This window comes from Falco cherrug, chromosome 14 (assembly GCF_023634085.1).
Source record: "Falco cherrug isolate bFalChe1 chromosome 14, bFalChe1.pri, whole genome shotgun sequence".
NCBI classification, from domain to species: Eukaryota; Metazoa; Chordata; class Aves; order Falconiformes; family Falconidae; genus Falco; species Falco cherrug.
The window spans coordinates 374,321-400,263 of record NC_073710.1 but is presented as its reverse complement, the minus strand read 5'-3'; the positions used below and the strand labels follow the sequence as shown (position 1 = coordinate 400,263).

Below are 25,943 nucleotides of genomic sequence, written 5' to 3'. Positions count from 1 at the left end.
GGGAAGCAGCTTCGCTCCCCTTGGCCGGCCCACGCGCGGCCCTGCAGCCCCCTGTACCCCCCACCTCTGTAAACACCGGGAGCTGATACCTCTGCTCTGTCTCTGCGCCCCCAGCCCCAAACGCCTGGGCTGAGCCCAGCGCATGGTCCCTGCACGCTGCCCGCGCACGTCTGTCCGTCTGTCCCACCGCGGCCGAGCATCCCCCAGCTGAGGGGAGAGGGCAGCTGGTCCCTGTGCCCCCAGCCCCTCGGGCACCCTGGGCTGAACACCCGGGTGTGCCCCGCAGCTGGGCAGGGGGAGAGCCGGCCCTGTGCATCAGGACATCCCGCCTTTCTCCTCCAGGGAGAGGGGCTCTGTCCTGGCTCCGGTGCCTCCCGGGGGGCACGTCTCTGGGGGTCGGTGACGGTGTCACTGGACACACAGGCTGCGACTCATGGGGACACCAGTGACAGCTGCGGGTCAAGCGGGCAGCTGGGGCACCGACACAGCCCGCGGTGAGGAGGGGTTGCTCGGGCAGGGGCCTGGCAGCGCACAGCATAGCCGGGGGTCTCAGGCAGGGCTTTATTGAGGATGCAGGGCAGGCGGGAGCAGCGGCCAGGGCCCCACTGCCAGGAGTCTGGCCGGCACCTCACCAGGGCAGGACCTTCCCTTCCCAGTCCAGGAAGGTGCCGGTGTCCTTCTCGGAGAGGGAGGAGAGCACCTTCAGCATCCCTCGCACGCTGGCATCCACCGTCAAGGGGGCCTGCGGGGCGGAGGGGGAGAGGCAGCCCCTGCCCCAGGGCTGGCCAAGGGCTGCCCTGCAGCAGCCGGGGCCAGGGGCAGGAGCCGCTCGGAGCACCGGGAGAGCCGAGGGGATGGGGCCACAGGCACCCAGGACCAGGGCAGGGGACGGGGCGGGCAGGGGCTCAGGGCAGCGGCTCCCTCCCACGGGAAAACCGTCCCAGGGGCTCCGATGGACCCGCCGAGGTGAAACTCCTACCACGTTTCCGACGGAGTCCCCCATGTCAGTTTGCACCCAGCCAGGGTGGAGAGCAGCGCAGAGGACACCGTGCGCCCGGTACCCCAGGGACTGGCACTTGGTCAGCATGTTCAGGGCAGCCTGCAGGGAGACAGGGCAGGGTCATCGGTGGGAAGGGTCGGCTGGCTGCAAGGGGACACGTGCAGACCCCGCATCAGGTACAGAGCAGGGGAACCAAACCTGGCCCCTGCACAGTGTGGCAGTACCTTGCTGCAGCGGTATGACACAACCTGAAGCAGATCCCAGCCAGAGGGAGAAGTGATGGAGCCCCCACAGCTGGATATATTGATGATGGCTGCCTTGCTGCAGCTCAGCCCTGAGCCCGGGCTCCCTTGGGCAGCCTTCTTCAGCAAGGGCAGGAACGCCTGCGAGGAGAGAGGAGAGAGGGGCACACGTGGAGGGGCACAGGGGAGGACCAGCTCCTTCCACAGTGGGCAACATTGGCACCAGCACCGGAGCATCCTCCCTCCTCTTCCCCCTGCCCCAGCCTGCCAGGCTCCAGCTCCTGAGCTCCAGCCCACTGCTCCACGAGCCTCTCACTGACCGAGAGCCCATCAGGCACCAGAGCGGAGGCAGGACCCCCTCCCACCCACCCTTCGTGCCCCCTGGGACAGCCCAGCTCAGGTGAGGGTCTCACCTGGCCCAGCAGCAGGGGCCCAACCGTGTTGGTGGTGTAAATCTGGGTCATGTTCTCTGGCGTCTCGTCATCAAGTGTGTTATTTATCACCATCCCAGCGTTGTTGATGAGGAGGTTCAGCCCCGAGCCCCCCACGTGCTCCCCAACTCTGGCTGCAGCTGCCTTGATGCTGGTGGGGTCGGTGACCTCTGCAGAGCCGATGCAGGGGAGGTCAGCACCCACGTCCCCGTGGTGGTCTGGGATCCCCTGTGTGTCCCCCAGGACAGCAGCACCAGGTGTCCCCAAAGGCAGCGACCTATCAGTGTGGCTCCCTTATGGCACTGGGCTCCCAGGGTGTGCACAGCACCAGGGCACTTGCCGGCACTGCACGGGACTGTGGTGCCAGGTGGAGAGGGGAACCGGGGCGAGGGACCCCCACCTCGGGGCACCTACCGAGCGGGATGATGACCAGGTTGGCGTGATTGGAGGCCACATTCTGTAAGTCCTGAGAGAGAGGGCACCGTGTGGGTACGGAGAGGCAGGAGGGGCTGCGCCGAGGCTCAGCCTTTCCCAGACAAAGCCTGTGTCACGCCAGCTCTGTGCCTGCACCCAGCACCCTGCTCCGGCTGTCCTGCTCCCGACGGATGGGGCTCCATGCCTCCCACACTTGCTACATGCCACTGTCCCCTCTGCACATCCCATGCACAGCTGGTCCCACCACTGTCCCAACCCGGCCGCCCTGTGCTGCAGGTGCCCAGCTGCAGCCCAAGCCCTTTGCAGACCCCCTCCTGGCTCTACCCTGCCGCCCTGGCACCCAGCGCCCCCCCCAGCACAGCCCACTGCCGCCCAGCCCAGCCTCACCTGCGCTCGCTGCTCCCTGGGGTCTCGGCAAGTCGCAAAGACCCACTTGGGTGGGTTTCGCATCCCCAGGAAATGCCGGATGAGCCCCAGGCCGATCCCCCGGTTGGCCCCCGTCACCAGAACGGAGCAGACGCGAAGCCCTGCCATGCTGTTGCGCTGCTCTCACCTTGACTCTGCTGGTGCCTTTTGCTACTCAGCTATCTCGAATTTTCCCACGATGGCTTGCATCAGCCCGTGGCTCTAGCAAATTCTCTGCCTGCACCTCAGCCGCTTGGCTGTGGTCCATACCCGTGATCCACCTTTCCCAGAAGCTGAGGAATGATGCAAAGGGAGCCGAGTGTCCTGCCCAGACAGGGAATGCCTTGGCCTGGACATCTGGAGAGCTGTTCTTTGTACCTTCCCTGCTCCGCCAAACCTGAGCCGTTTGGCTTTTGGCCAGAACTACCCCCGTTCCTGCACTGACATGCCCTCCCACCGCTAAGCTCCCCCTTGAGACACCAGGCTCTGTCCCTCTCCTCCCCTGAGGTCAGGCAGGCAAGGGTGGACTTGCTGACCCCCCGCAGCACAGTTTGTTGGCCTTAATTTGTGCAAGGCCAAAGCCAGGGTTGAGGATGAAGCTTGAACAGACAAGTGTCCCTTGGCCACTTCAACAGGCTGAAACACCTAGAAACCCTCCAGGACTGCTTGGAAACCTTCCAGAGCTGCCTGGAGCAACCCTTTCCTCCGGGTCTGCTCTGACAACAGCTACAGTATTTAAGTTGTAGGTGTGACAGATGGATAACATTCAGTGTTGCCCCACAGGTATCACTGTGGTGTGGCCGGGAATGGGGCCGTGCCCAGGCACACACACTGCACACAATGGCCACTCAGTCCCAGGGTGGTCCATACGCTGTTGCTCTTGCTGCAGGGAGGCACCAGACTCCCAGCTGACTTCCAAGGAAAACATCTGACTGATGGGTACAGGGGCTTCAGGACAGGCCTGAAGCTCCCCCAGGAGCTCCTGCTATGCCTAAAGGCAATGGAGAAGCAGCACCTGCGTGTCTCCACGCACCGATGAACGCTCTGCGGGGAGGATCTGAGCATCCCATGGCCTCCCCAGGTGGCTCCTGCTGCAGCATTGCCCAAACCGTAGACAGACAGTTTGTAATAGAAGAAGATACATTTAAGATAGTTCAGCGACGTTTGGTAGGTAGTTTGAGATAATAACACAGATCAGGCAGGTGATCAGGCAGGACTGGGTGGGCATCAGCCTGAGGAGCATCACCTGCTCCATCTGGGGCTGCTGCTGCAAGGACCTTTGCAACTGGGAAACATCCAGCCGTCCTGTTCAAGAGATGGGATCCTCCACGCACGCGCTATCTGATGCAACAGTCCCAATAAATTATCTTTTTTGCTTTTAAAACACACCCTGCTCTCTACTCCTCTGTGTAGCACTAATCCATCTTGTCGTGGCAATTCGCTGTGCTCACTCAAGCCCACGTGAGCAGCCACAGCCCGGGGATGGAGTGCCAGTGGCCGGAGCAAGCCGTAGCTCCGGTGGCCCCGTCCCAGCCCTGACCCACGCCCGAGCAGGCGGTGCGGTCCCTTCGGCAGGCGCCGGGTGCTGCCCGCTTTGCTACCTGGGCTGGAGCTGGCAGGTGGCCGTAACGCCCCGAGGGGAGGCCACGGTCGTGGCCGGAGGGCGCCGCTTCCCACGGGTGGCCGGTCGGGGAGACCCGGGGCTGCGGGGAGCGGCCGGAGCCGGCGGGAAAGGGCGCGGTGCGAGGCCGAGGCAGCGCTCCGGTGGGCGGCATCGTGCCCAGCCGCCGGGCAGCGGGGACGGGCAGGCGGCCCAACAACAGGGCGGGCGGGCGGGCGTGCGCCCAGGGAACGCGCGGGGGGCGGCGGGGAGCCTGCTGGGGGTGGGGGTGGAGCTGGGAATGGCGGTGGGAACGGGGCTGGGAACGGAGCTGGGCCAAGATGTGCCGGGCCGCCTTGGTGCCAGCCCCGGTCTGGAGCCGCTGCCGGTGCCTGTGCCAGGCCGTTCCGCCCCGCCCCTTCCGCCCCGCCCCTCCCGTCGCTTCCGCCACGCCACGCCCCTCCCGCGCGGCTCCCGTTTCCTGTTCCGGGGTCGCGGCCCCTCCTCGGGCGCTGCTCGGCGCAATGGCGGGAGCGGCTGCCGGTCCTGCGGGGGCTGCCGCGGGGTCACAGCTGGTCCAGCGACAGGAGCTGCTGGTGTCAGGGTGAGCCGACGGGCCCCGCCTGTGCCCTGCCCGTGCCCCCCCTGCCCGTCCCTTACCCAGCACAGAGACCCCTTCCCCCTTTTACAGTGAAGGCAGTGGTGGGTGGTTAAGGCCTGGGCGCGGGAAAATAATTATTGAGGGGTAATAATATAGTAAGAGATAGAAAAATCACGTTTTGAGCTGGGTGGGAGACTTGCAAAAGGCCCGTCCCAGCCTGCACGCGGCTCAGGACACTGCGGGTGCCCCCCCCCCGCCCTTGGTGGCACAAGCAGGGTGCTGAACCCCCCCCAGCACATCTACCTTGGCACGGCTCCCTGGGGATGGGTGTCCTGGGGGAGAAATGGGTGGGCTTGGGCTGGATTTGAGCCGTCTCCCGGGATTGTGGCTCTGTCAGGGGTGCAAAACTCTTCCCGGGATGATGGAACTTTGCTGTGTCCCACATGTATGATTTGGTGCCTCCTCTCTTCGCCCGCAGGATTGTGTATGAGTCCAAGTATATATCTGCTCCTAAAATCTACATCCTGCAGCCTTGGATTGTCAACCTCTTGTTGAATTCCCAGCAGGTGGATACCCATGAGTGTCTCGTGGCCGGGCAGGTCTTGCAGGTAGGTAGCGAGAGGGACTGTTCTAAAGGTCTCCGACACTGTTTGAAATCCAAATTCCTGGAAGTGTTCAGCAGTTCCCAATTTGGTGGCTATGGGTGGGCAACTGTTCCTCCTCAAAGCCCCTGATTATTTTTTTTTCTTGAGGTGGAGGAGTTTTGCTTTGCTCATTTTTGGCAGCTTTGGCTGATGTTTGCACCCCTGGTAGGTTTGCCCTGCTCTTATCCAAAGAGTTTGTAAGTCTCCGAGATCCTCTTCCCTCCTAGCCTCACACTTGCAGGCTGCCTTGGCTTCCTCTTCCTCCTCTTTGCATCCCATCCTTCCTTGTACCATGTCATTTGACGGGTGGTCCTGACAGTGGGTAGCATGAGGCAGAAGCAGGACCTGCTGAGGTGTCTGGAGCCTTGTCTTATCTGGTGGTGAACCTTGGTGGAACCACGAGCTCGTTCTCCCCTGGCTGCTGGCTCTTCTGGGAGAAAATCTTGTGTGGTGATTGAGGGCATGGCCCCTGCATCATGGCTGGAGAGCTTTTGGTGCAATGCTGGTGATGTCTTTGACGTTTGATCTGTCCGGTGGGGCAGGAGAGAGCTTTAGTCAGGGGCCTCTCGTGCCTCTTTGAGGTCTGATGGGCAGCAGAAAGGAAGTAGGAGGAAAACAGCCAAACAAAGTCAGTGCTGGTGATCATTTGCTGTGGACTTAGAGGGTTTGGATGGAGGTGCTGTGGGACAGCTGGGTGCCCCAGCAGACGTGGGACCCACACAGGCAGGGCATGCGGTCCCTGCCTTGTGATGACCAGGTCAAGACCTGAATGCTGGAGAAACCCAGCTCTAGTGCTCTAGTTTACTGTTCTCTCGCAGCCTGTGGGGGCTTGTAGCAGTATCCTGCCATGGACAACATTATTGTTAGCGATCTCCTAATGTCTTTTGGGGAAGTAGATGTTTGAGGCAGCTCAGATGTCTCCTCACTCATGGGAGCAGGAAGGAGAAAGATGGGTGTTGTGATTTAAACAGAAAGATAGACAAGATGGGGAGAAACAAATGACAGTGAGAGAGAGAAGACCCTGTGGTCCTGTTCCGCATCCTGTCTGAAGGCAGAAGGTGGTGAAATCACTGGTTCCCTACTTCTTGTCCCAGTCCCCTCTCCCAGGCAGGAGATCTCTTGTGCCTGGGCTGATGAGGACCCGGCAGTGGATGAATGGATTTCCCCGAGGGTTCAAGGGATTAATGGGGAGAGTTGCCTCAGTGTGGCCACTCTCCAACCGACACCCACCCGAGGCCTCCGCAATGAATGGAAGGTTGGGAGTGTACCTTGAGCGGCAGAGCCTTTCTCCAGCTTGCCCTGTGTTCCAGCTCTGCCCATCTTCTTTTCTATCTGTTTCAGAACTGCAATTTCCAAACCTACCCTCTTCTTTATTGTGTTTTTTTACCCAGGCCCATGAGCAGCCCTACCTGCTGCTGGTACTGGTGCTCTCTTGCAGCGTGGGCCAAGCCACTCTGCCTGTGCTGGGCATCAGGAGTTGCCCATAGCGAGTGAGCACGCGGTGGGACTGGCCAGTTGCACGCTGGCCTTCTCCCACCAGGACGAGGGGATGCATCCAGTGAGGACTGCTGGTGGCTGAGCTGTGGTACTGTCCTAGTTTCGGCTGGGACAGAGTTGATTTTCTTCTCAGGAGCTGGTGCAGTGCTGTTTTGGATTTGGCATGAGAGCAGCATTGATAGCACGCTGGTGGTTTTGCTTGTTGCTGGATGATGTTTATACCAAGTCAAGGACTTTGCAGGTTCTCCGGCCCTGCCAGCCAGAGGGCTGGGGGGCCATGGGAAATGGGGAGGGGACATGGCTGGGACAGCTGGCCCAAACTGGCCAAAGGGCTGTTCCATACCATATGACGTTATGCCAAGTATATAAGCTGGGGGAAGAAGAGGGAGGGGGGGACATTCAACATTCAGCGTTATGGCGTTTGTCTTCCCAAGTCCCCATTATGCGTGATGGAGCCCAGCTGCCCTGGCGATGGCTGAGCACCTGCCGATGGACAGCAGTGAATGAAGCCCTTGTTCTGCTTTGCCCGCGTGTGTGGCTTTTGCTTTACCTGTTAAACTGGCTTTATCTCAACCCGCAAGTTTTCTCACGTTTGCTCTTCCGATTCTCTTCCCCATCCCACTGTAGGGGAAATGAATGTGGTGCTTGGTGGCCAGCTGGGGTTACACCACAACAGGTACCTACAGGAGCAGGATGCTAGTGTCAGGGGCATCCTTAAACCCGGCAGCAAGCCTTGTTGGCTTGTACAGGAGCTTTATGCGGTGGGATTGGCAGGCTGTTCTTGTCAGAAAGTCCCAGCTGAAAACAACTGGTCTTTTTAGCATGGTGGGCACCTATTGAAGGACATATGCACACCTCTTGTCAAATGGAGACGGCGTTCATGCATGACGGGACATGCCTTTTCATGTCCGCTCTTCATGCGTTGTGTCCCAACGTCACCAGTCAGGTGAACAATGTACATGATGTATGTGACCAAATCATAGGTGTGTATCAGGAGAAGCTCAGGGCTGTAGGGGTTGGGGCAGGCCAGGATTGATCCACAGCTCCCAGCTCACAGGGCAGACTCACTGAGTCTTGGAGGAGGAGTTTATTGCTTTCCTCGGGGGTGGTTTTGACCCAGCATGGACCTGGCTTAATACAGAGTCAGGGCTGCTACACCAGGAACTTTATTCAAAAGAAGGGAATGGCTGTAGCAATCCTGCTGGTTACCGTCTCCCTCTGTTTTGCAGAGGAGCACATGCCCCAGGCCTGCCCAGACCCCTTTTGCCTGGATTCCTGCTGCTGATTTGGGTGAAAAAATGCTTGGTTGTGGCTTCTCTCCCACCTTGCCTCCAATTGCTCTCTTGCACAATGTGGCACGTCCCTCCTCTGTCTCAGTGTGGAGCTTGCTCAGTTCAGTCGGGAGGCCTGGGCATGTGCTGTACCCCTTGGCCTTGGGGTAAGCGTCACCACCTGGCTTCACAGTGACTGGTGACCTTCTCTCCGAAGAGTCCAGGCTCTCAGCCAGGTGTGGTGTCCTGTCCTTGTTCACGGGAAAGTCTGTAAGTGAGATTTCTTTTTTCCCCCTCCCCAATCTCTTGATAGGTCTTGAGAGACTCAACTGCTCCAGGCCAACCTGGGGTCCTCCAGGATGCTGTCCTCCAGGTCTCAGATGGGTCCTACTACATCCGTGTGGTCATTACATCCAAAGCTCTGCAGGCGGACGAAAAGTGGGTTGCACCATGACTCGGCTGTGGCTGGGACAGCAGTTCTCCACAGCTGCTAGTGGGGCTTCTGCCTGGTCTCGTTTCAGGTTGTGTTAAGCTAAAGCAACCACAGGGTGGGAAGTTTGCATGAAAGAGCTGCTAAGAAAAGAAAGCTGGAACACCGGAGTTCCAGTTTCAGCTGGCTAGGATGGGCAGGGGTCCATGGCAGAAGCTGTGATGCCATCTAGACATGATTAGAAAGGACTAAAGAGCCCGTGGGTTTTGTGAAAGGAGCCAGAGCATTTAACCTGGGCTGTTCCGTCAGTGCTTTCCTCAGTTTCCTCAGTTTCCCCATCTGGACACCCCTAGACTGGTGGGGTGCTGCTAGCAGAGCCAAGGGATAAGCAGCAGGAATAAGTTGCAGGAACTGGGAGGCCTCGGTCCCTGATGCTCATGCTGAAACATGTTCCAGCGTGCCCCAGCGTGGTTGGTGTGGCTGTTGTGGGGAACACCACTGTGTGTCTGGGTGGTCCAGCTCCATTCTTCATCTCTCCAAGATGTTCCTGCTCTGTTCTTTTTCTAGCACCCAAATGCATGTCAGGCTTTCCAGCCTTATTTGCAGGATTATTGTCTTACAGAAGTACACAGTGTGTTTCCGAGAGGAGGCCAGACTGGTAAGTGCTCTGATGAGTGGAAGCAACTTGTTCCTTGATCTTGCTGTGCTTCCTGCATGCGTACCTGCTTTGAGCTGCCCCCAGGAGCTGGAGGCAGATGATGGGTGGCTTTTCTTCTGTCTTCATCTGCAGCTTCTGGGACGGTCTGTGGCAGGTGGCCTGGGCACTGGGGCAGGGCATGGCATGAGTCCTCCCTGGGGATGTGGGGCATCTCCCCCAGGGCCACGTGGCTGTGACCTTCTGCTGTTGTGCAGCGGCAGAAGACCTGTGTGGACCACTGGTGGCAGAGCTGCCTGCTGTCTCCTTGCAGGGGGTCAGGAGTGTCTCTGTGGCCTCAGGCTGGCCCAGCCTGGTGTGTGGCTCATGAAGAGCCATCGGCTGATGTAGAAGGGTACAAAACCCCAGTTGAAGGGGGTTGTCCTTTGTGATGAGGTCCGCGCTTTGGTTGGAGGGTTGGTGGCAGATCTCAGATGGGTGTTTGCTGGCCCTGAGGGAGGTGGGACTGCAGAGGTGCCTTATGGCTCCATTTTCCCCACAGGAGGACTGCGAGTTTTACCTCACAGCCCAGCAGTTCATCGTGCTGCCTATGGAGAGGCAGAGAATGGAGGCATCTAACGGGTACGGTCCATGGGGTGGGTGGGGCTTCTGCTTTTAAGGGTGCTCCCTCATCTTCCTGGAGCAGCACTAACCCTGGGAGTCCTGGTGTGACCTGGTTGTGGTGGGGACTGTTTGCTCTTTGAAAGAGGAACTGCCTCAATTGCAAGCTGTGAAGGAAGGTGGGGATTCAGAGACAGTCGGTAACTGGCTTCTCTTTTGCTGCAGGAACGAGGAGCCTTCTGTGCTGCAGAAGATAAAGGAACTCTGGATGTAAGTACAGGGCTGGCTGTTGTTGGGGAATATTTCCAGACGCCATGACGAGAGCGTACAAGCTGCTTCTCCCAAGCCAGGGTGCTCAATCTGCAGCCAAGAGCTGCAAAGGGCTGCTGGCCCGCGTTTGCCCTAGCCCTTACCTGGCTTTGTCTTCCTGGTCATTGCAGGAGGAGTCTCGCTCTGGAGAACGCTGCCAGCTCAGGTAAAGGCTTACGGGGGGCATGTGATGCTCTGGCTGCCTGCTGGGGCTCATGGCTCTCCTCAGCTTGATCCAGGTTAGGCAGAGGTAGTGCAAACCTGACCAGGTCTCACAAGGCAATGTTGCTAAGCCCAAAGCAGGATGAGGTGGTGCTGACAGCTACAGCAGCATGGACCGTCGCACACCTGTGCTCGTGCTGCTGCTCCAGGACCTGTGTGGAGAAAGGAAAAATAGTTCCTAGAAGGAAAGAAAATATAGAATTTTGTGTGTTTCCACAGGTTTCAGTGTTCAGTGCACAGGACAGTCAGGCATCAAGAGTAAAAACATTTGCAAGTGAAGCTTGCCTGAATTGAAGTGTCTTCTCCACTGACATTCATGTGTTCTTGCTCCAGAGGCATCTGTCTCTCAGCTAATTGATGCCATAGGACAGAACCAGCTGGAGGTTTTGAAGAAAAATGCTGAGGAATGCTTGGATTTGTGGATGCCCAACAAGCCGCCAGCAGCGGTGAAGGATGAGGTTTCCACCACTAAGTGGGAAGCACAGCGCAAGAAAAAGGTCAGTCTGGCTGTTGTGACTATGTGAGACAGGACTGTGACAGCTCATGGTGCCCTGGAGGGGTGGGAGGAGGAAGAGGAAGGGTGATGGGCAGAGCTGGGGATTCACTGTGGAGAGAGGTGGTGTTCAGCTGCCAGGTACGGGTGGGCTCTTCTATCTGGAGTGAGACTGCCCAGCAAAAACCACACAACGTGTCTCATTTCAGTGGGGTGAGGATGTCTTCATAGTCCCGGCCAACACCCTGCTGATCACTTCTGAGGAGGACATGGTTGCTTGTGATGCTTCCAAGGCAGGTCAGTGCAGTGGCTTCATCTGCAGAGTAGACTCTAGGCGGGCAGTTCCATGCTCAAGCGTGTGAAATAAGGGGTCCCCTGGGGTGGGGATGCTGCTTCCTTTGCTCCAGCTCTGCAGAGTGCTGGGATGCAACCAGCAGCACCCCTTTCATTGCAGACACAATCAAAGCAACTCCTGGGAAGAGTGGTGACAGCAGGATGGTGCCAAGTGATGCGAGCGTCATATCCCAAGTCAGCTGTGAGTAGTGGGGCCTCCAGATTCCATCCAGCCTCGTAGTAGTTTCCTCTGCAGTTAGTGCAGCCCATCTCCTTGGACTGAGTGGAGGAGGTGCTAGCTTGACCAAGGTCTTTAGGAGACCAGGATTCCCAGCTGTCCTTTGAATGGGTAGAGAATCGTCCTGCAGCCTCCCTGAAGCTGAGTAGCTTTGGTTCATTGTGCTGGGAGCACAATAAGTCATTTTGTCCCTTTGATGCCATCATGGAGCCCGAGTCTCCTGCCTGAATGCAGGCTCTTGTTTGGCTGTGGTTCAGCACAGGCTTGTGTCACCAAGCTTTGCTGCAGAAGCACTTCCTAGAGCTCTGTGTAGCGAAGAAGCCAAAGGGAGCTGCTGTCCTGGACAGTGCAGGGTGTAGGAGAAGGTCTTCCTCCCACCCTCCTGCTCTCTGGGCAGCATCTGCCTTTCCACTACGTGCTACAGGGGCTGGCTGAGGTCTTGGAAGGAGCCTGGCTGAGAACACCCTGGGTGCGGCTGGAAAGGGCTCTCGGTGCTCCCCTCGAGTGCTGTCTCTGTCCCAGACCTCGTGCACTGCTCCTTGTAGCCACTGCAGGCTTGGGAGTGGGCAGCCACTTTCTTTGCAAAAATCATCCCTCACAACTTCATCGTTGCAGCCACCGGGTCTACAGCCTTGTCGGAGACCTCGGAGGTATCCCTGGACAACCCCTGGAACAGGCTCGCCCCAGTATCTCTGGTCCTGGAGTCTTCAGATGGTGAGTCTCCATGCCCCAGAGCATCCAGCCTGCCTGGCTGACAGGAGACAACTCCCCTCAGTGAGTGACCACATAGCTCATCCTGGATGCTGGCATGCTTTCCCTTGGCCAAAGCGTGGTGCTGTGGTGCTCCCCTTGCCCTGTGCCTGCATCATTCCAGCTCCAACACTCCTGCCCAACCTGATATGCTGGGACAGGTCCCACCACCAGCCGCCTGCCCCAGCTGACCATGCATTTTCTCTTGGCAGAGAGCTTTCAACGCAGCCTTTCACTGAAGACCCAGCAAGATATGGCTGTTAGCAGCAACACCCCCAACTTGCTGGAACAGGGACAGCTGGTGGAGACCTCTTCTCCCTCCCTGCTCTGCTCCTATGGTGATACCAGTCTGGTGGAGACCAGCACCACCTGTCCGGTGTCAGCTTCGGAGGCAGCCTGTGATGCCCCCTGCACTGCTGGGGGCCTGCAGGTATGGGGGGGCTCTTGGGCGACCCTGCCATCTCTTTCTCCAGCTATTCCTGTCTTGCCCAGCAGCCCTTTGCAGTCCTTGCCCAAAGAGATGCCTTGCAGGAAGCACACAGACTCCAGTGGCACAGCTTTCCCTCCAGATACATTGAAATGTGGTCCGGCTCATGCCAGGACCCCGGGAGGAGGTGCTGCATGTGCCAAGAGGAAGCTGCTGATGGGAGATGGCCTCAGTGGGCAGAAGCATCCTCGAAGTGCCCCATGGGACAGGGGGAGAGACACAGGCAGGCAGATGGAGCCTGAGAGCACACAGGGTGCAGAGAAGAGAAGAGAGGAGACTGACTTGCTGCATGGAAAGGAGCCATCTGAGGAGGAGGAAGAGCAAGCATGCCCAGTGAGCGGCTCCAGGTCCAAGCCAGAGCAGCACAGAGCTCTGCAGCCGGTAAAGATGAAGCAGCTGGTGGGGTCCCCTGGAGGGGGGGGGGCCCTTGGGGAGGTTCTCTGTGTCCCCCCACTGCTGGTGTCCACCCCCCAGGGTCTTTCCTCGCCTGGCTGGTGGGGATGGGGAGTTGAAAGCAGGTGTCAACATAGATGGTGGCCCCAGCGCTCCCAAAGGAGGATCTGGGGCACAGGGTGAAGATGTACTTGAGCCTGAGCTGGGTGAGAACTGACGCTTGCTGGAGCATCTTCCAGCTCTCTGGATAAAATAAGATTGGAAGAGCAGGAAGTGATTGAGGGAGGGACTCCAGAGTTTTCCTAGGTGTATCAGGGTCTCAGGCTGGCATTGGTGGGGCTGTGCTCTGGGTTTTGTGACTGGGGCAGACCAGCGTCACCCTCCCCTTTGCTTCTGCAGTACGTGAATGAGAAGCCCGTCGAGTACAAGTACAACACACCAAGCCCCGAGCTCTGCAAGCAGATAAGATCTGTCAGGTCAGTGCCAGTGCCGTGATGGCTTCGTATGGCAGTCCCTTGTTTCCCCCCATGGCTGTCCCCATGGGATGTGGGTGATGTTGTTTGCACCCCTGCAGCAGGTCCCCAAACTCTGCCTTACCCTTCACCACTGGGCTGCCCTGCTCGTGTCCCCAGCTGGGTCCCTTCTCACCCTGGCTCCCCCGGTCTGGTTTTGCAGGATCTCAAAGGCGATGCTGAAGTGGGCATGCTGGATACTCACCGGGGAGATGGACTCCTGAGGCCAGCCCATTCTTCATTTCTTCTCTGGTTCAGCCAAAACAATTTAGGACTGTCTGGGAAGAGCAGCTGGGGGAGGGATAGGGGGAAAACCAGGACCCCTGTCCCCAAGGGGACCACTTTGTGTGCTGGCCTGGCCACAAAAGACCCTGTTCCAGGAATGCTGGGGACATGATCTGTTGAAGGCCAGCACCCTCAGCACGGAGAGGGAAAAAGAGCATTAATTCAGGGATGCCTGGGCATGAGCCAGCATCCCTTTCCCACCTCTCTCTCTCCATCCTTTGCACCCACCCAGGCCCAGCAAGTGGGAACAAGAGTTGCCACCGTAGCAGAGGTGGCAGAGGCCCCACAGCCTGATCCCTGCTCCAAAGGCAGTGCAGGAGTTTGGACATTTTATTGATTGGTTTATGTAGGGTCCTGCACTGCTCATTGCAAAAAATGTTCAACGGGTTTATGCTGTAGAAGTTAAAAATAAAAATTGTGTATTTTTTAAATACATAGCTCTTGTATTAAAAAAAAAAAAGAAGAAAAAAAAAGTAAAAAGAAGCATCTTGCTGCTTTGTTGTAAACATCCATGTAAGGAATGCATTTGGTCCGGAGCGGAGGTCAACGCAGGAGAAAGCTGTTTGGGTGTTGGGGTAACACTGGTGCTGGCGGGGAGGCTGCGGGGATGGCGAGGCAGGCGTGGCTGGAGCTCGGCTGGGGAAGCTGCATGCTGGAATGCCATGGCTCGTGGTCCTGCTGATGGAAACTTGCAACTTGGAGGGGAGGCTGGAGAGGGCGGTACCCCGTGGGGTGAGGAGCTGGGGTGGTAAATGGGCCCTGGTAACACTTGCTAAAAATGACTGGCTGCCAGCACTGCTGCTGCCTGCCCAGCTGCTGCCTAAAATCACCAGCTTCCCCGCTCCACAGCCTGCAGTGGCAGATGCCATCCAGGGAAGGTGATGCCACTTGGCACATCCTGAGGGCTCTGGCACAGTCCCTGGGCATCCCTGCCCTCCTGGGTGATGCTGGTGGCCTGGCCATACGGTGGGTGATGCTGTCATTAGCCGGCCCTGCGGCTGCATCCACGCCAGCCCGGTACGGAGCAGACCTGTGCCCCGTCTGCTCTCTGCACCCCAGCTGCCAACCACCCTGGCACTGTGCGCTTGCTTGCAGGGATTTATTGGGAGCAGTGCAGCAGCATGCAGGGGTGTCACTGCCCCAGGGCTGGCTCCCCCCAGCCTGGCACCGGGTGTCTTTGGTCTACGGCTGCTGAGCCTTGTGCATTTGCAACAGTTTGTGCCAGGGCTTGCAGCCGCTCGCCATCGGTCTCTGCTCCAGCCTCCGGCTCCTCCAGCCTGGCACAGGGCCAGTCCTGCGGTGTGGCACCTGGAGAGGTCACGGGTGCTGGCGTGAGCGCGGGGGGGGGACACCCTCCATGCCCCCCCCCCCTTTACCGTGGAGGGGAGCATGGTGTCTCACCTGCAGCATGGGCAGACAGTCCGGGCTTACCCTCTGGCTCAGGGAGGGAGTTGTGCTTGGTCCTCCGCCTGAGCACAGGCGACCGTCGCAGGCGCAGGGGGATGGTGCCCACTGTGGGGAACACAGCCCAGCCCCGCATCACGGCGGGGCACAGCCATCTGGCTCCCGTCTCCCTTTCTGCCTGCCAAGCCTGGCTGCTACCGGAGCTGATCCCCATGCCAAGTCCCCCTTGAGACCTTCCCAGAGCCGCAATGCCGCCATCTATCACCCCAGCACTGTGGGTGGCTGCCCGCCAGCTGGGACAAGCAGCACCACCAGGTATGTGGGATCTCACTGTGCCACCACCTGCCTCCTCTGCCGGGGGGGGGTGTGGGGTCCCACTCCAGCTCCCACTTACTTCCCAGCGCTGCCAGGCACTCGGGCTCCCTGAGCTGCTCCTCGTGGACAGACACAGCTCTGCGGCTGGTCCCTCGTGGTGCCACCAGCCGTGGCATCAGCCGGTTGTCTGGAAAAGCAACGGGGGGGGGGCGGTTGTGCCGTCGGGGTGGGGGGCCTGCAGCACCCCGGCCTCCTGGCAGCCCCCCCAGCACTCAGTGCTGGGTGCTTGGGTGTCCCCCCTGCTCTCCCTGCCCAGGGGGCTCCAGAAACGGGCCCAGTAGTGGGATGGGGGATCCCCGTGGCAGCTTGTGCATCCCTACCTTCGGTATCAGGCGGGGTGGCCAGGGCGCTGCCAGCACCCACCTCCCCACCATGGCTGACCCTTCGTGGCAGCACTGCCGCTGTGCTTCTCCCTGGCCGCGGCAGGCTGCTGCTCCAGCCCTGCCGGCCCCCTGGCTCCGGCAGCCCGCCGGGCTCGGCCAGGAGGAGGGGGCAGCGGGGCTGGTCGGAGCTGGTGCCCAGCGGCTCGGTGGGCAGCTGCCAGCCCAGGGCTTTCCAGGCTGGCCGGTGCTCAGCCGTGCCACCACCGGGCTCCATCGCGGTGGCTGGGCTGCGGAAGGGTGCATCTATAGGGAAGGAAGGACAGAGCTGTGGGTGCCCGGTGGGGATGGTCCCAGGGGATGGCTACTGGCACTGGGAACCAGCCTGCAGCCCCCCAGGGACCAGGCAAGGGGCTGGGATTCCATCTGCCATCACCAGGATTGGGCATCCTGCCTGGGTGCCCGTGCCCACCAGTCCCTCTTGGCTCCAGTCCCCACATAGCACTGCTTGGTACTAGCAGAGGGGACAGAGCCCTCTGCCCGGGGGGCCTGTGTGACCCCCCTAGCACCCATGGGTGACCCACCTGTGGATACGGAGTGTGTGCGAGCCTTCAGGGAGGGGGGAGAGTCTGCAGAGCTGTCCACAATATCCCCTGTAAGCACAAGCCACAGGCCAGCATCAGTGAGCTGGGGTCTGCCCCGTGCCACCAGCACCCAGCCGGGGGGGACGTGGTGGGATCCGCTGCTGGGAGCCCGGCTGTGCCCACCCGTGGGTGCCCAGCTGGGCGGGCATTGGGAGGGATGCAGCTCCTCACCATCTGAGCCAGCTTTCTTGATCTCGCTGTCTTTGCTCTGCAAGGGGAAAGAAACCTGCTCAGGCAGGGGGTCAGGGTGGCAGTGCCCTCAGGGGTGATAGGTGGCAGAGGGCAGGGTGCTGCCAGGCTCCGGGGTGGCTGCAGGGGATGGGTGCATGCCAGGGAAGGACAGACAGACACCATGCAGTGCATAGAAGCCCACATATGGGTCCCCCTGGCAGAGGGCTGGTTGACAGGACAGAGGCCACGGGCAGTGGTGGCACAGAGCTGGGTGCTGCCAGTCCCGGCTGGGGGACCGCCATCCCATGGACCGCCACCTCCACCCACCCTTTGCGTGCAGGATCTGTCCCAAAAGTGGAGCTGCTCCCCCACCTGCTGCTTCTTGCCCTCAGCGGCTGGGCCCTTGGTGACGCCGATGCGGTGGAGCATGACCTGCACACACTGCTCGAAGGAGCCGGGCAGCTCCCCCTCGCTCTTCTCCAGGTGCCTCTTCTGCAGGACAGACACAGCGCTGCCAGGGGCACAGCACCCATCTGCGGGGTACCCATGCCCCCAACCCCAGCCATGCCCCCAGGAGGTGGAAGCATGGCCACAACCCAGTGGGGATGTCCCCAGCTATCACTCTGGTCGTTGTCCGTGTGTCGCCCCCCCCCCAGCAGTACCCAGCTGACTGTGCCCTTGGGAGGGAGCAGCTCTCACAGGGTGAGCTGAAGAGCAGGGTCAGCAGTGGTGGCTTGGTGGCGGTGACAGCACTTACTTTGTCATGCCTGATGCCCAGCGCATCCTCATCCTCCCCGGACAGCAATATGAGTGACTGGGATTTGCCCTCCCGTGAGTACTTGGGCCGGATCCTGCGGGCAGAGTCGGGGGTCTGGCAGTGCTCAGGCTCTGCCCGCGGCTTGGCAGCGAGTCCTCCCTCCTCCGATTTACTCAGCGGCTTGCCCGCCTCGCCCGCCTTGCTAGGGGCTCGTAAAATGTCACTGAGCATCGAGCGCCTGCTCCTGGGGACAGCAGGTCCACCCTCGGGCTCCTTCTCACACCTTGAGCCCCGGCTGGATTTGGGTTTCTTGAAGGCAAAAAAATTCCCGATTTTCTTCTTGAGGGTGTGGGAGCCAGAGGTGGCCAGAGGGGCTGATCCCGGGCAGGTCTCCGGAGCAGTGGGGCTGGGGAGAGAAGCAGCGTTGGGAAAGGTGAGCTCCGTGCTGCTGAGGGGCTAGGGATCATTTTTTTCCCACCTTGCCCACCATGAAAGGATGGACCCCAGACCCCAGACACCCCACCTGACGTGACAGTGTCCTGGCAAGGGCAGCCGTTCCTAGCATGGGACACCCCATGGGTACTGCCCCATTGCCTCCCCATTATGGGAGAGACCCCATGGCCCCTTCTCAGGCTTGTGGGAGTGGAGTGCTGGCTGCATCCTGCACCCCATGGCTGCCACCCCAGCCCTCTTCCACCAGCCTTGTCCTTGGTGATGCCCCTGGGTGTGATGTTTTTCCCAGCATCCCTTTGGCACTGGGACTAGCAGTGTTTGCTGGGTAGGTAAAGGCAGGGGGGGTTGCCAACACCCCAGGGATGGGTGTGTGCCAGGGTGCTGGGTGGGTGTGGGGCCCTGGGTACCCTCCTGGGCTTACGGCAGTTCCTCTGTGATGAGCCTCTTGGCAAAGAAGTCCTCCAGCCCCTCATCCACGCGGGTGATGCTCCTGTCCTCACTGTTCTCGCAGGCCACGGGCTGCACCTGTGAGCAAGCACAGCCATCAGCCCGGCACAGGGCAAAGATACCCCCATGCATGAACAACGGTCACCCACGCCTGTGCACAAGCAAGCGGGTGACCATGCAGGATGGGTGCTGGCACCCTCTGTCTCACTGTGCATCCAGCATGAAGGCAAGACCATGGTGTTATCAGCTGCATCCCAGCTCTAATCCTGCTGCACCCCTGGGGGATTGGGAGCTACAGCCTGCCCCAGGCTCCCGCCAGCTCCTCACCCTGCTGTGCAGGCAGGGCAGCTTAGCTGTCAGCCCCCTGCACCCTGCTGGGTGCCACCTGTGGGGTGCTGGTGGCTCCCCAGCACAGTGGCCAGGGTATGGCATCCATACACACTCTGGCACACATGCCTTACACACAGGTAAGGTGCCTTTGCCCCTCCTTCATGACATGCGATGGCAAATCCTGCTGCAGCCCTCGCAGGGCTGGGCCAGGTCTCCCACCCTGCTCTCCCTAGGGGTGTCCCTTTGGCAGCGATGCTTCCTCCGCTTGAGCGCCAAGGAAGGGACACCCACGCTGCTGGTGGGTGACGGAGTGGGTGACATGCATGGACCTGTGTCTGCATCCTTCAGGCTGGTGCTCATCCTCAAGTCCAACCCTGGAGTGCCACCACAGCCTGCATGAAGGCTACCCACTCCATCCCCATGGCAAAGCAGTCCATGCCATGGCTGAGCCTTCCTCCACAGCACCTTCCTCACCCCAGCATGTGGCACCACATCGGTGGCTTCCTGTTGACGAGAGGGAGGTGCTTCGCCATTGGTGGCATTTCAATCCATAACGACTTTGCTTTATGGCTGGATTGATGCCGCTCAGGACCTGTTCCAGCCATCCAAGATCTGCTCTCCCCATCACATCACATCCATCAAAGCCTATCCTTGCTCAGAGCTTGGCCAACCCTGGGTGCTGAGCGTGCCCATCCCATGTGGACAGACGTGCCAAGGTGGTGGCCCCCAGGCCTGCCTGGCCCCTGCCAGCCACCAGCATCACCCTGCCTGCGGGGAACGGCTCCTGCCGCTCCTCTGGCCCCACAGCAAGCGCTGGTTGGTCCCACCATGGTCCGAGGGCAAGCATCACTGCAGCCGTGCAAGCTGAGGCTCTCTGGCAGGTGGAAGGATCCAGCTGCATCACAGTGGCATGGGGACGAGGTGATGCCAGCAGGATCCGGCCCAGGGGACGGCAACAGACTCCTCTGCTGCCTGCACCCAAAAGTTACTTTTCCTTTGGCAAGGGGGCTGCGAAGGTGGGATCCCCAGTTGCTTGCCCTTGGGGGGTGGGGGGTGGGGGGGCAAGCGGAGCTCGCCCCACCGCAGCGGGCAGAGCCCCACCAGCAGCACGGGGGCCACGGCGGCTGCTGGCGCTTCGGGGCCGGGGGGTCTGGGGGGGGTAGCGAGTGGGGCGCAGGAGGAGAGAGGAGCCGGAGCCATTGCCGAACGCCGGCCCTCTGCGCCCAAACTCTGCAGGATTTTCATTCCCTCCCTGCCGGTTCCCACCGCTCGGCAGCTCCCGGCGGGCAGCAGGAAAGGGGATGGATGATTTCCCTCACCCCCCTGCCCACCCTTTTGGGCTGCCCCCCTCCTCCGAGGCGGCTCCGGCAGCGGCTGGAATGCGGGATAATTAACCAGCCGCGGCTCCGCGCATCTCATTTTCCTGCCTGGTAACAAATACCGAGCGCAGTAATTCACCCGACTGGAAATAAAATTTAAAATAAAGAAAAAAAACCCCAACCAAAGAACCCCCAGCACCCCCCCTCCTCCTTGCCCACTCCCCCCTCGCTTACATTGGGCTTGCGGGGCGGCTGCCGGTGGCGGCGGTTGGGCCGGGGCCGGGCCTTGGTGCAGTGCTCCAGCCGCTGGCCGGCGGTCGGCAGGTCCATGAGCGCGGGCGCGGCGGGCGGCGGGCGGCTCGCAGGCTCCGCATCCTTTGTGCGGGCAGGGCGTGCCGGCGGCGCGGCGAGGCTGAGTGACGGCGGCGCCCGGTGCGCCCGCAGCCCGCTCGCCTCCCGGCCCGCCGGCTCCAGCTCCGAGACACCTACCGGGGGCGAGAGGGCCCCGCTTGGCACCCAGCCTCCCACAGCATCGCCCACGCTCGGCGGGGAGCACCCACAGGGGGTGCGGGGGTGGGGCTGCGGGGGTGTGTGTGTGCTGTGGTCCCCCGAGTAGATGCTGGGGGCGGAGGGGCAGGATGCTCCGGCAGGGACCGAGCAGACCCCCACAGCAAGCTCTCAGACCTGTGGCAAGTAGCAACTGGCCGGCACAAGCGCTGCCGGTGCTGGTTCGGCAAGCGGCACCCACAAGTGCACCCCATTTTGCTCTGCAGGCAGCTGGATGGGGTCAGGGTGCTGCTGGGCTCAGGGACTCAAGGGATCAGGATGCTGCTGGGCTGGGGGACACCAGGGGTCAGGGTGCTGCTGAGTTTCAGGGTGCTGCTGGGCTTGGGGACTCCAGGGGTCCCCTGGGGACACCTGGGTGCCAGGCACTCGGGTGTAGTGCAAGCTCTACTTCAGCCAAAGCCAAGTATGCATCACAGCCAAAGCCCCATAAAGCAGAAGTCACCCATCAGCTGCTCATTGCCTTTGCCCCCTCTGGATCCTGCCCCCTCCCTGGGCACACAGGGCTCTGTGGGGCAACATCAGCAGTAGGAACAGCCCTGGGCAATGTCTCCTTCCCCTCTGTGCCAGGCTCCCAGGGGTGCTGGGCAGGTCAGTGATGCCCATACCCAGGGTGGTCCCTGGGATGGCAGGAGGAGATGCTGTGGCATCTGCAGTCACAGACTGCACCTGTCTGGCTCCCACCCCTGCCTGGCTGTGTGGAGAGGGAGCTCAGGGCATCTACCCCCCTGCCCATGGGCACTGAGCCAGCTGCACCCCCAAAACCAGCACAAGAGCAAGCTCACAGCAAGCTTTGCCTGTGGACCCACACCACAGCACCAGGAGAGGCTCTCCAAAGGGGCCAGATCCTTGCCAGGTGCTGCCTGCAGCCTGTAACGTCATCACAGAGAGCTCTGCCCATCAGGCTGCTGCGAGTCCCTCTGCCATGCCCTGGTGGAGGTGGCATGGCACACACTGAGCCACAGCAAAGGGAAAGCCATGCGGTGACCTTACTTCTCACAGTTGGCGTGGGCCGAATGCTCCTGAAATTCTTATTTTTCCTCCGCAGGGCCATCTTGTACTGCAGGGAGAGAGGGACGGCGGTGGCTTTGGCATTGACAAGCTGGCTGTGGTGAGCAGCATCCTGCCAGTGTCAGCCAGGCTTTGCCCGGTGATGGGTGCAATGCCTCCATCACCCCCAGGGCTGCACCCCCTCATCTTGGTCTGGCACCAAAACCACCCACGATGCCAGATCGGATGCTTCCCCAGCCAGGACCTCACACTGTGCTCGATCCCAGGTCCTGAAGCCACAGCCAATGGAAGGGGCTCTGTGTGGCTGGGACCAGCCCAGGCCACCACAAGGACACGCTGTCGGTGCTGGCAGGGCAGGCAGCATGGCCAGGCAGCCTAGCAGTCCCATTTCCCAGCACTAATTGCCTTAGTGCTGCGCTGGGTGGGTGCTGAGGGTGCGTGCACCCGGAGAGGCTGAAGCATTAAGCCTGGCATCATCTGGTAAGGCGGATGAAAGGTGGTTATAGCGTGGGCATCACGCAGCGGCAGTGGGGTCAGACCCTACCTCCTCCGCGGCGAGGTCCGGAGGATTCCTGCCCCTCGCTGGTGCAGCGGCATCATCCTCAGCCAGCTCCGGCAGCAGCGCCGGGAGGTCGAGCCCCTGCCTGGGGAGGCTCTCCACCTAAAACCATTAGGAAATGCTTAAATTATCCCAGGGACTGAAGTGCGCCCGGCTGCCCTGCACGCTCTGTGCTGCTCCGCTCCCTGCCCGTGGCTGGGATTTGTGAGCGGATTTAGGGCTGATTAGCTGGTGACTGGCCCCAGCGCAGCTGCCCTGTGCCGCCCCAGTGCACGAGCAGCCGGTGCCCGGCTTCACCCCGGCACCCTCCACCACGCTGCGCTCCTGGCCTTCACTCAGGATTGTTAATGCTGCTGTGACTGCACCAGGAGAGGATTACCTGGGAGGAAAACCAGCCTGGGTGGGAATTGTCCTGCTTCCCAGATAGCAAATCTGTAGTCATCGCGTTTGCTGGTGCCTGGGCAATGCTGAGGTACCCAGATCCCCATCTGCACCCCAGCCCCACATCCCCATCCCACATCCATGTTCTGCAGGTGCTGGCAGCCCCCAGCACTCACCAGTTTGCACTGGGCAATGGTTAGGTCTCCCAGCACGATATCCACGATGCAGTCAGCCATGGCAGCTGTGACGGACAACTTGATTTCGCTGGGAGTGGAGAGATGGGCATCAGGGCCAGCACCCACAGCCCCTGCAAGCCACGGGGCCAGCCCCCCCAAGGAGACCCTTGCTGGGGAGATGGATGCTCAGCTGTGGCACCCAGAGGGGCACCCAGGACATGCCCTGGGCTCCGGCTCACTGGGGGCATGCTGCCGGCGCGGGAACGGGAGCAGGTGCTGGCTGGGATGGAGGATGCTGAGCACATTCCCCCATTGATGGTTGGGGCTCCCTTCTGCCAGCCACAGGAGCATGCCTGCAGGAACATCACCCCACAGGACATCCCAGCTCCCTAGGGACACATCCAAACTGGATCCGAGTGGGAAGCAAAGCCACAGCTGAGAAAACACTGCAACAGGATCTAGAACACCACTGCCACCACCGTGTGGGGAGGGGAGTAGTTGGTAGGGAGCCCCCCAAATCCTTCTCTGGCCCCATGGGCGAGAGCCAGCTGTGGAGCAGGGAGGAAAAATGGCACGTCACCCACTTCAGCTTGCTGAAGACATCAGTGACCATCTGGTCCAGGACAGTGCTGAGGTTGAGGTGGTCCTGGAGGTGAATCCGCTCGGACATGGCATTGACCAGCTGGTCCCTCACCCCGCTCTTCTGCACCACAGCTGGGCACAGGCTGTGCGCTGTGTCCAGCACTGCCTGCATGATCGCCTGAAGTTTGGGGGGGAGAGGGGAGTTTTCCATGTCTTTTCTATCAGGATACATATGGTTTCCAGGAGACACCATGTCCCTTATCCTTGGGCTGAGGCTACTGAGCATCCCATGCTGCTGACAGCTCCCCACTCCCCCCTGGCAGATCCCCCTGGGTGCCCACCTGGATTTCCCGGCTGCAGGTCTGCAATGCTTCCTCTGTGAGACACTCCAGCTTGTGCTGCAGCTTGCCATTCTGGTATGGGGTGTTTCCTGCTTCGTACAAGAGGGGCAGGATCTGCCATGGGAAGAGAGAAGGTGTGGATCATCCCATGGCGCCTCATGCTTGCCTTCCATCCTTCAATGCGCAGCCTGCATCCATGGCTGCCCCATGGAAGAGTGTCCTGGTTTTGGCTGCAAGAGCATTGCCTGCATCAGCTGGGGAGACTCAGTGACCTCCTGCCTTTGCCAGGCCAGGGTTGGGTATCCTCGCCCCTTGTGGTCCCTGTGTCCCCCAACCAGACCCTCAGCTGCTCCCCACCATCCACTGACCCTCCTTCCCCTGCTGCTGCCCACATCAGGGAAGATCCTTTCCCACTCCTTCACCACCTTTCCACCATCAGCACTGTCCTATTAAATCCTATATCCACCAGATTAAGTACCCAGTGGGCTGCCAAGAGAACTGGGAAAAAGGAAAAGGAGGTGGTTTGAAAAGAAGTAGAGGAGGAGGAGGAAGAGGTGTGATGGGGAGAGGGAAGTGAGACCAGGATCAAATCAGGGCTGACAGCGTGGGGAGCTGCCCAGCCAGCACGCTGGCCTTCGTCAAGGGCTGGTGGAGCATCCTCATCGCTGGGATGAACCCAGCCAGGGTGGGATGTGGGTGCCCCAGGGAGGGACCCCTGGGGGATGTAGGGGGTGTTTCTCACCACTGTGGGTATCGGTGGGTTGCAGGATCTGCCCAGAGCTGGAGCACCCACCTCTCCCAAGGAGGGGTGCACGGGCAGGGGGTGCCCTCGCTGAAGAGGGGGTGTGCTTGCAACCCCCACTTCCCAGAGGATGTGCATACAATGGTGTGCCTCTGGGGCGAGGGGATTAAGAACATTTTGGGCCTGGTTCAAGAAGGGGATTCAGAAATTTGCAGCTGTTCTTTAACGTTCTGCAAGTGCTCAGCGATGTGCATCTGTTGCATTGATGATCCTTGTGTTCCCTGACTGTCAGTTATTATGTCATTAACTAATCGATAACCTGCTTCGATCCCGAACTGAAGCCAGGGAAGCTGAAGGGTTTCCCGGTGCGGTGGACTCACGCTGATGGAGAGGTTGGCATTCCTGATGGCCTCCTCCGCACAGAGGATGTCTGCCTCCGCCTCCCTGCCTGGGCAGGCGCTGAGGATGTCGACATGCTTCTGCACGCTCAGGCAGATCTCATTCACCATCTGGAGCGCAGAGAGGCTGTGTCATGTGTCGGTGCCGGAGCAGCACTGCCAGTTCCCCTCCTTGCTGTGACTTTCCCGGAGAAGGATGTGCCAGACCTGCCTGATGGGGCGGGGGGCACACAGGCAGGATACTGCCCCTCAGAGCATCCCTGCCTAATTACCAGGGGTGCCACATGGCAGGGATTTGCTTGAGAGCATGCACAGGGCACTGGGAACATGCTGCATGGGGTAGCTTAGCAGTGAGATATCCCAGCATTGCATGTGCATGAAACACATGGGTGCAACCAGGAGGGTTCCTTGGGGACATTCTTTCTGCCTGGCCCCACTCATCTCCCTGGACTGCTCTGCCCTCCACTCAGAAAAGGTGGAAAGGCCTTTGTGCTGCTTGCAAGAGCTTACAGGAGCTAGCCAGGGTTGTTTGGGGCAGGGGAGGGCAGCCCCACGCAGCAATTTGGCCGGCAAACCTGTTCAGAAGAGGTGGTGAGGATGCCCTGCTGCAGCCGGAAGGTCTGCGTGGGCAGCGTGCGCCGCAGCTGGTTCCTCGTTAGGCAGGACTGGAGCTGTAGCAGGCAAGAGGCCGTGAGCAGCCAGTGTCGGTGGCACCCAACCCCGTGCCCCCCAGCCCGTGGCCCCCCCACCTTGTGCACCGCCTCCTCCGTTTTCTCAGGGTTGCTGCGGTATGCCTGCACCACATCGCTCATCGGCAAAGGCATCGACTTGAGGGTGTAATTCCTGCCAGGCAGCACAGGGGTGAGCAGGTGCTGCGGGACCCCCCTCAGCCTTGCGGGGGTCATCCCCACCATGCACTTCCCCGCAGACATAACCAGCCCAGAGCCCACCCACCAGCAGCCTGGGCATTGCTGCAGGGTCCAGCCCAGGAGGTGGGGACGGCCAGAGCCTGGCCCCGACCGGGCGGCAGCAACCACCCAGCCAGGCTCTCCCTCTGCCCCGCAGAGAAGCAACAGGGCCAAACCCCGGAGCTGCTGGTGTGCTTGGCTGGTGGGCAGCCTCTACCCATCGTTCAC

The 25,943-nt window shown here is 60.5% G+C and overlaps 3 protein-coding genes across 8 annotated transcripts in view; 1 reads left to right on the top strand and 2 right to left on the bottom strand.

Annotated features, from left to right (window-relative positions):
- Positions 1-547: 547 nt before the first annotated feature.
- LOC102058261 (C-factor-like) lies at positions 548-2,657 on the bottom strand. The gene is made up of 6 exons (XM_027806880.2): positions 2,496-2,657; positions 2,088-2,139; positions 1,656-1,843; positions 1,225-1,383; positions 980-1,099; positions 548-742 (listed from the first exon to the last, which is right to left on the bottom strand). The coding sequence occupies exons 1-6, from the start codon at positions 2,640-2,642 to the stop codon at positions 629-631; spliced, it is 780 nt and encodes a 259-aa protein (XP_027662681.2). The 5' UTR covers positions 2,643-2,657; the 3' UTR covers positions 548-628.
- Positions 2,658-4,574: 1,917 nt separating this feature from the next.
- LOC102058094 (uncharacterized) lies at positions 4,575-14,264 on the top strand. 2 transcript variants are annotated; one of them, XM_027806904.2, is made up of 14 exons: positions 4,575-4,717; positions 5,193-5,322; positions 8,440-8,564; positions 9,124-9,214; positions 9,753-9,832; positions 10,037-10,081; positions 10,252-10,286; positions 10,676-10,839; positions 11,045-11,132; positions 11,290-11,370; positions 12,022-12,120; positions 12,369-13,024; positions 13,436-13,512; positions 13,712-14,264. In XM_027806904.2, exons 1-14 carry the CDS (start codon positions 4,638-4,640, stop codon positions 13,770-13,772), a joined length of 1,812 nt encoding a protein of 603 aa, XP_027662705.2. In that variant the 5' UTR covers positions 4,575-4,637; the 3' UTR covers positions 13,773-14,264. The 2 variants fall into 2 exon arrangements, with proteins under 2 accessions (XP_027662705.2, XP_055582637.1); XM_055726662.1 differs by lacking the exon at positions 11,290-11,370.
- The window catches only part of CARMIL2 (capping protein regulator and myosin 1 linker 2), a 24,729-nt gene continuing 13,015 nt past the window's right edge, over positions 14,230-25,943 (bottom strand). For 2 of the 5 annotated variants that reach the window (XM_055726638.1, XM_055726641.1), the window contains 18 exons: positions 25,557-25,650; positions 25,383-25,478; positions 24,790-24,918; positions 23,668-23,781; positions 23,329-23,504; positions 22,745-22,832; positions 22,173-22,289; positions 21,611-21,677; positions 20,288-20,538; positions 18,379-18,482; positions 17,505-17,910; positions 17,120-17,239; positions 16,748-16,784; positions 16,517-16,585; positions 15,933-16,238; positions 15,632-15,805; positions 15,235-15,345; positions 14,230-15,141 (listed from right to left, as the gene is read on the bottom strand). In XM_055726638.1, the coding sequence (XP_055582613.1) occupies positions 14,966-15,141; positions 15,235-15,345; positions 15,632-15,805; positions 15,933-16,238; positions 16,517-16,585; positions 16,748-16,784; positions 17,120-17,239; positions 17,505-17,910; positions 18,379-18,482; positions 20,288-20,538; positions 21,611-21,677; positions 22,173-22,289; positions 22,745-22,832; positions 23,329-23,504; positions 23,668-23,781; positions 24,790-24,918; positions 25,383-25,478; positions 25,557-25,650 (2,635 nt within the window). In that variant the 3' untranslated portion in view covers positions 14,230-14,965. The remainder of the gene's footprint in view (positions 15,142-15,234; positions 15,346-15,631; positions 15,806-15,932; positions 16,239-16,516; positions 16,586-16,747; positions 16,785-17,119; positions 17,240-17,504; positions 17,911-18,378; positions 18,483-20,287; positions 20,539-21,610; positions 21,678-22,172; positions 22,290-22,744; positions 22,833-23,328; positions 23,505-23,667; positions 23,782-24,789; positions 24,919-25,382; positions 25,479-25,556; positions 25,651-25,943) is intronic. The other 3 variants (XM_055726639.1, XM_055726642.1, XM_055726640.1) reach the window with 2 other exon arrangements.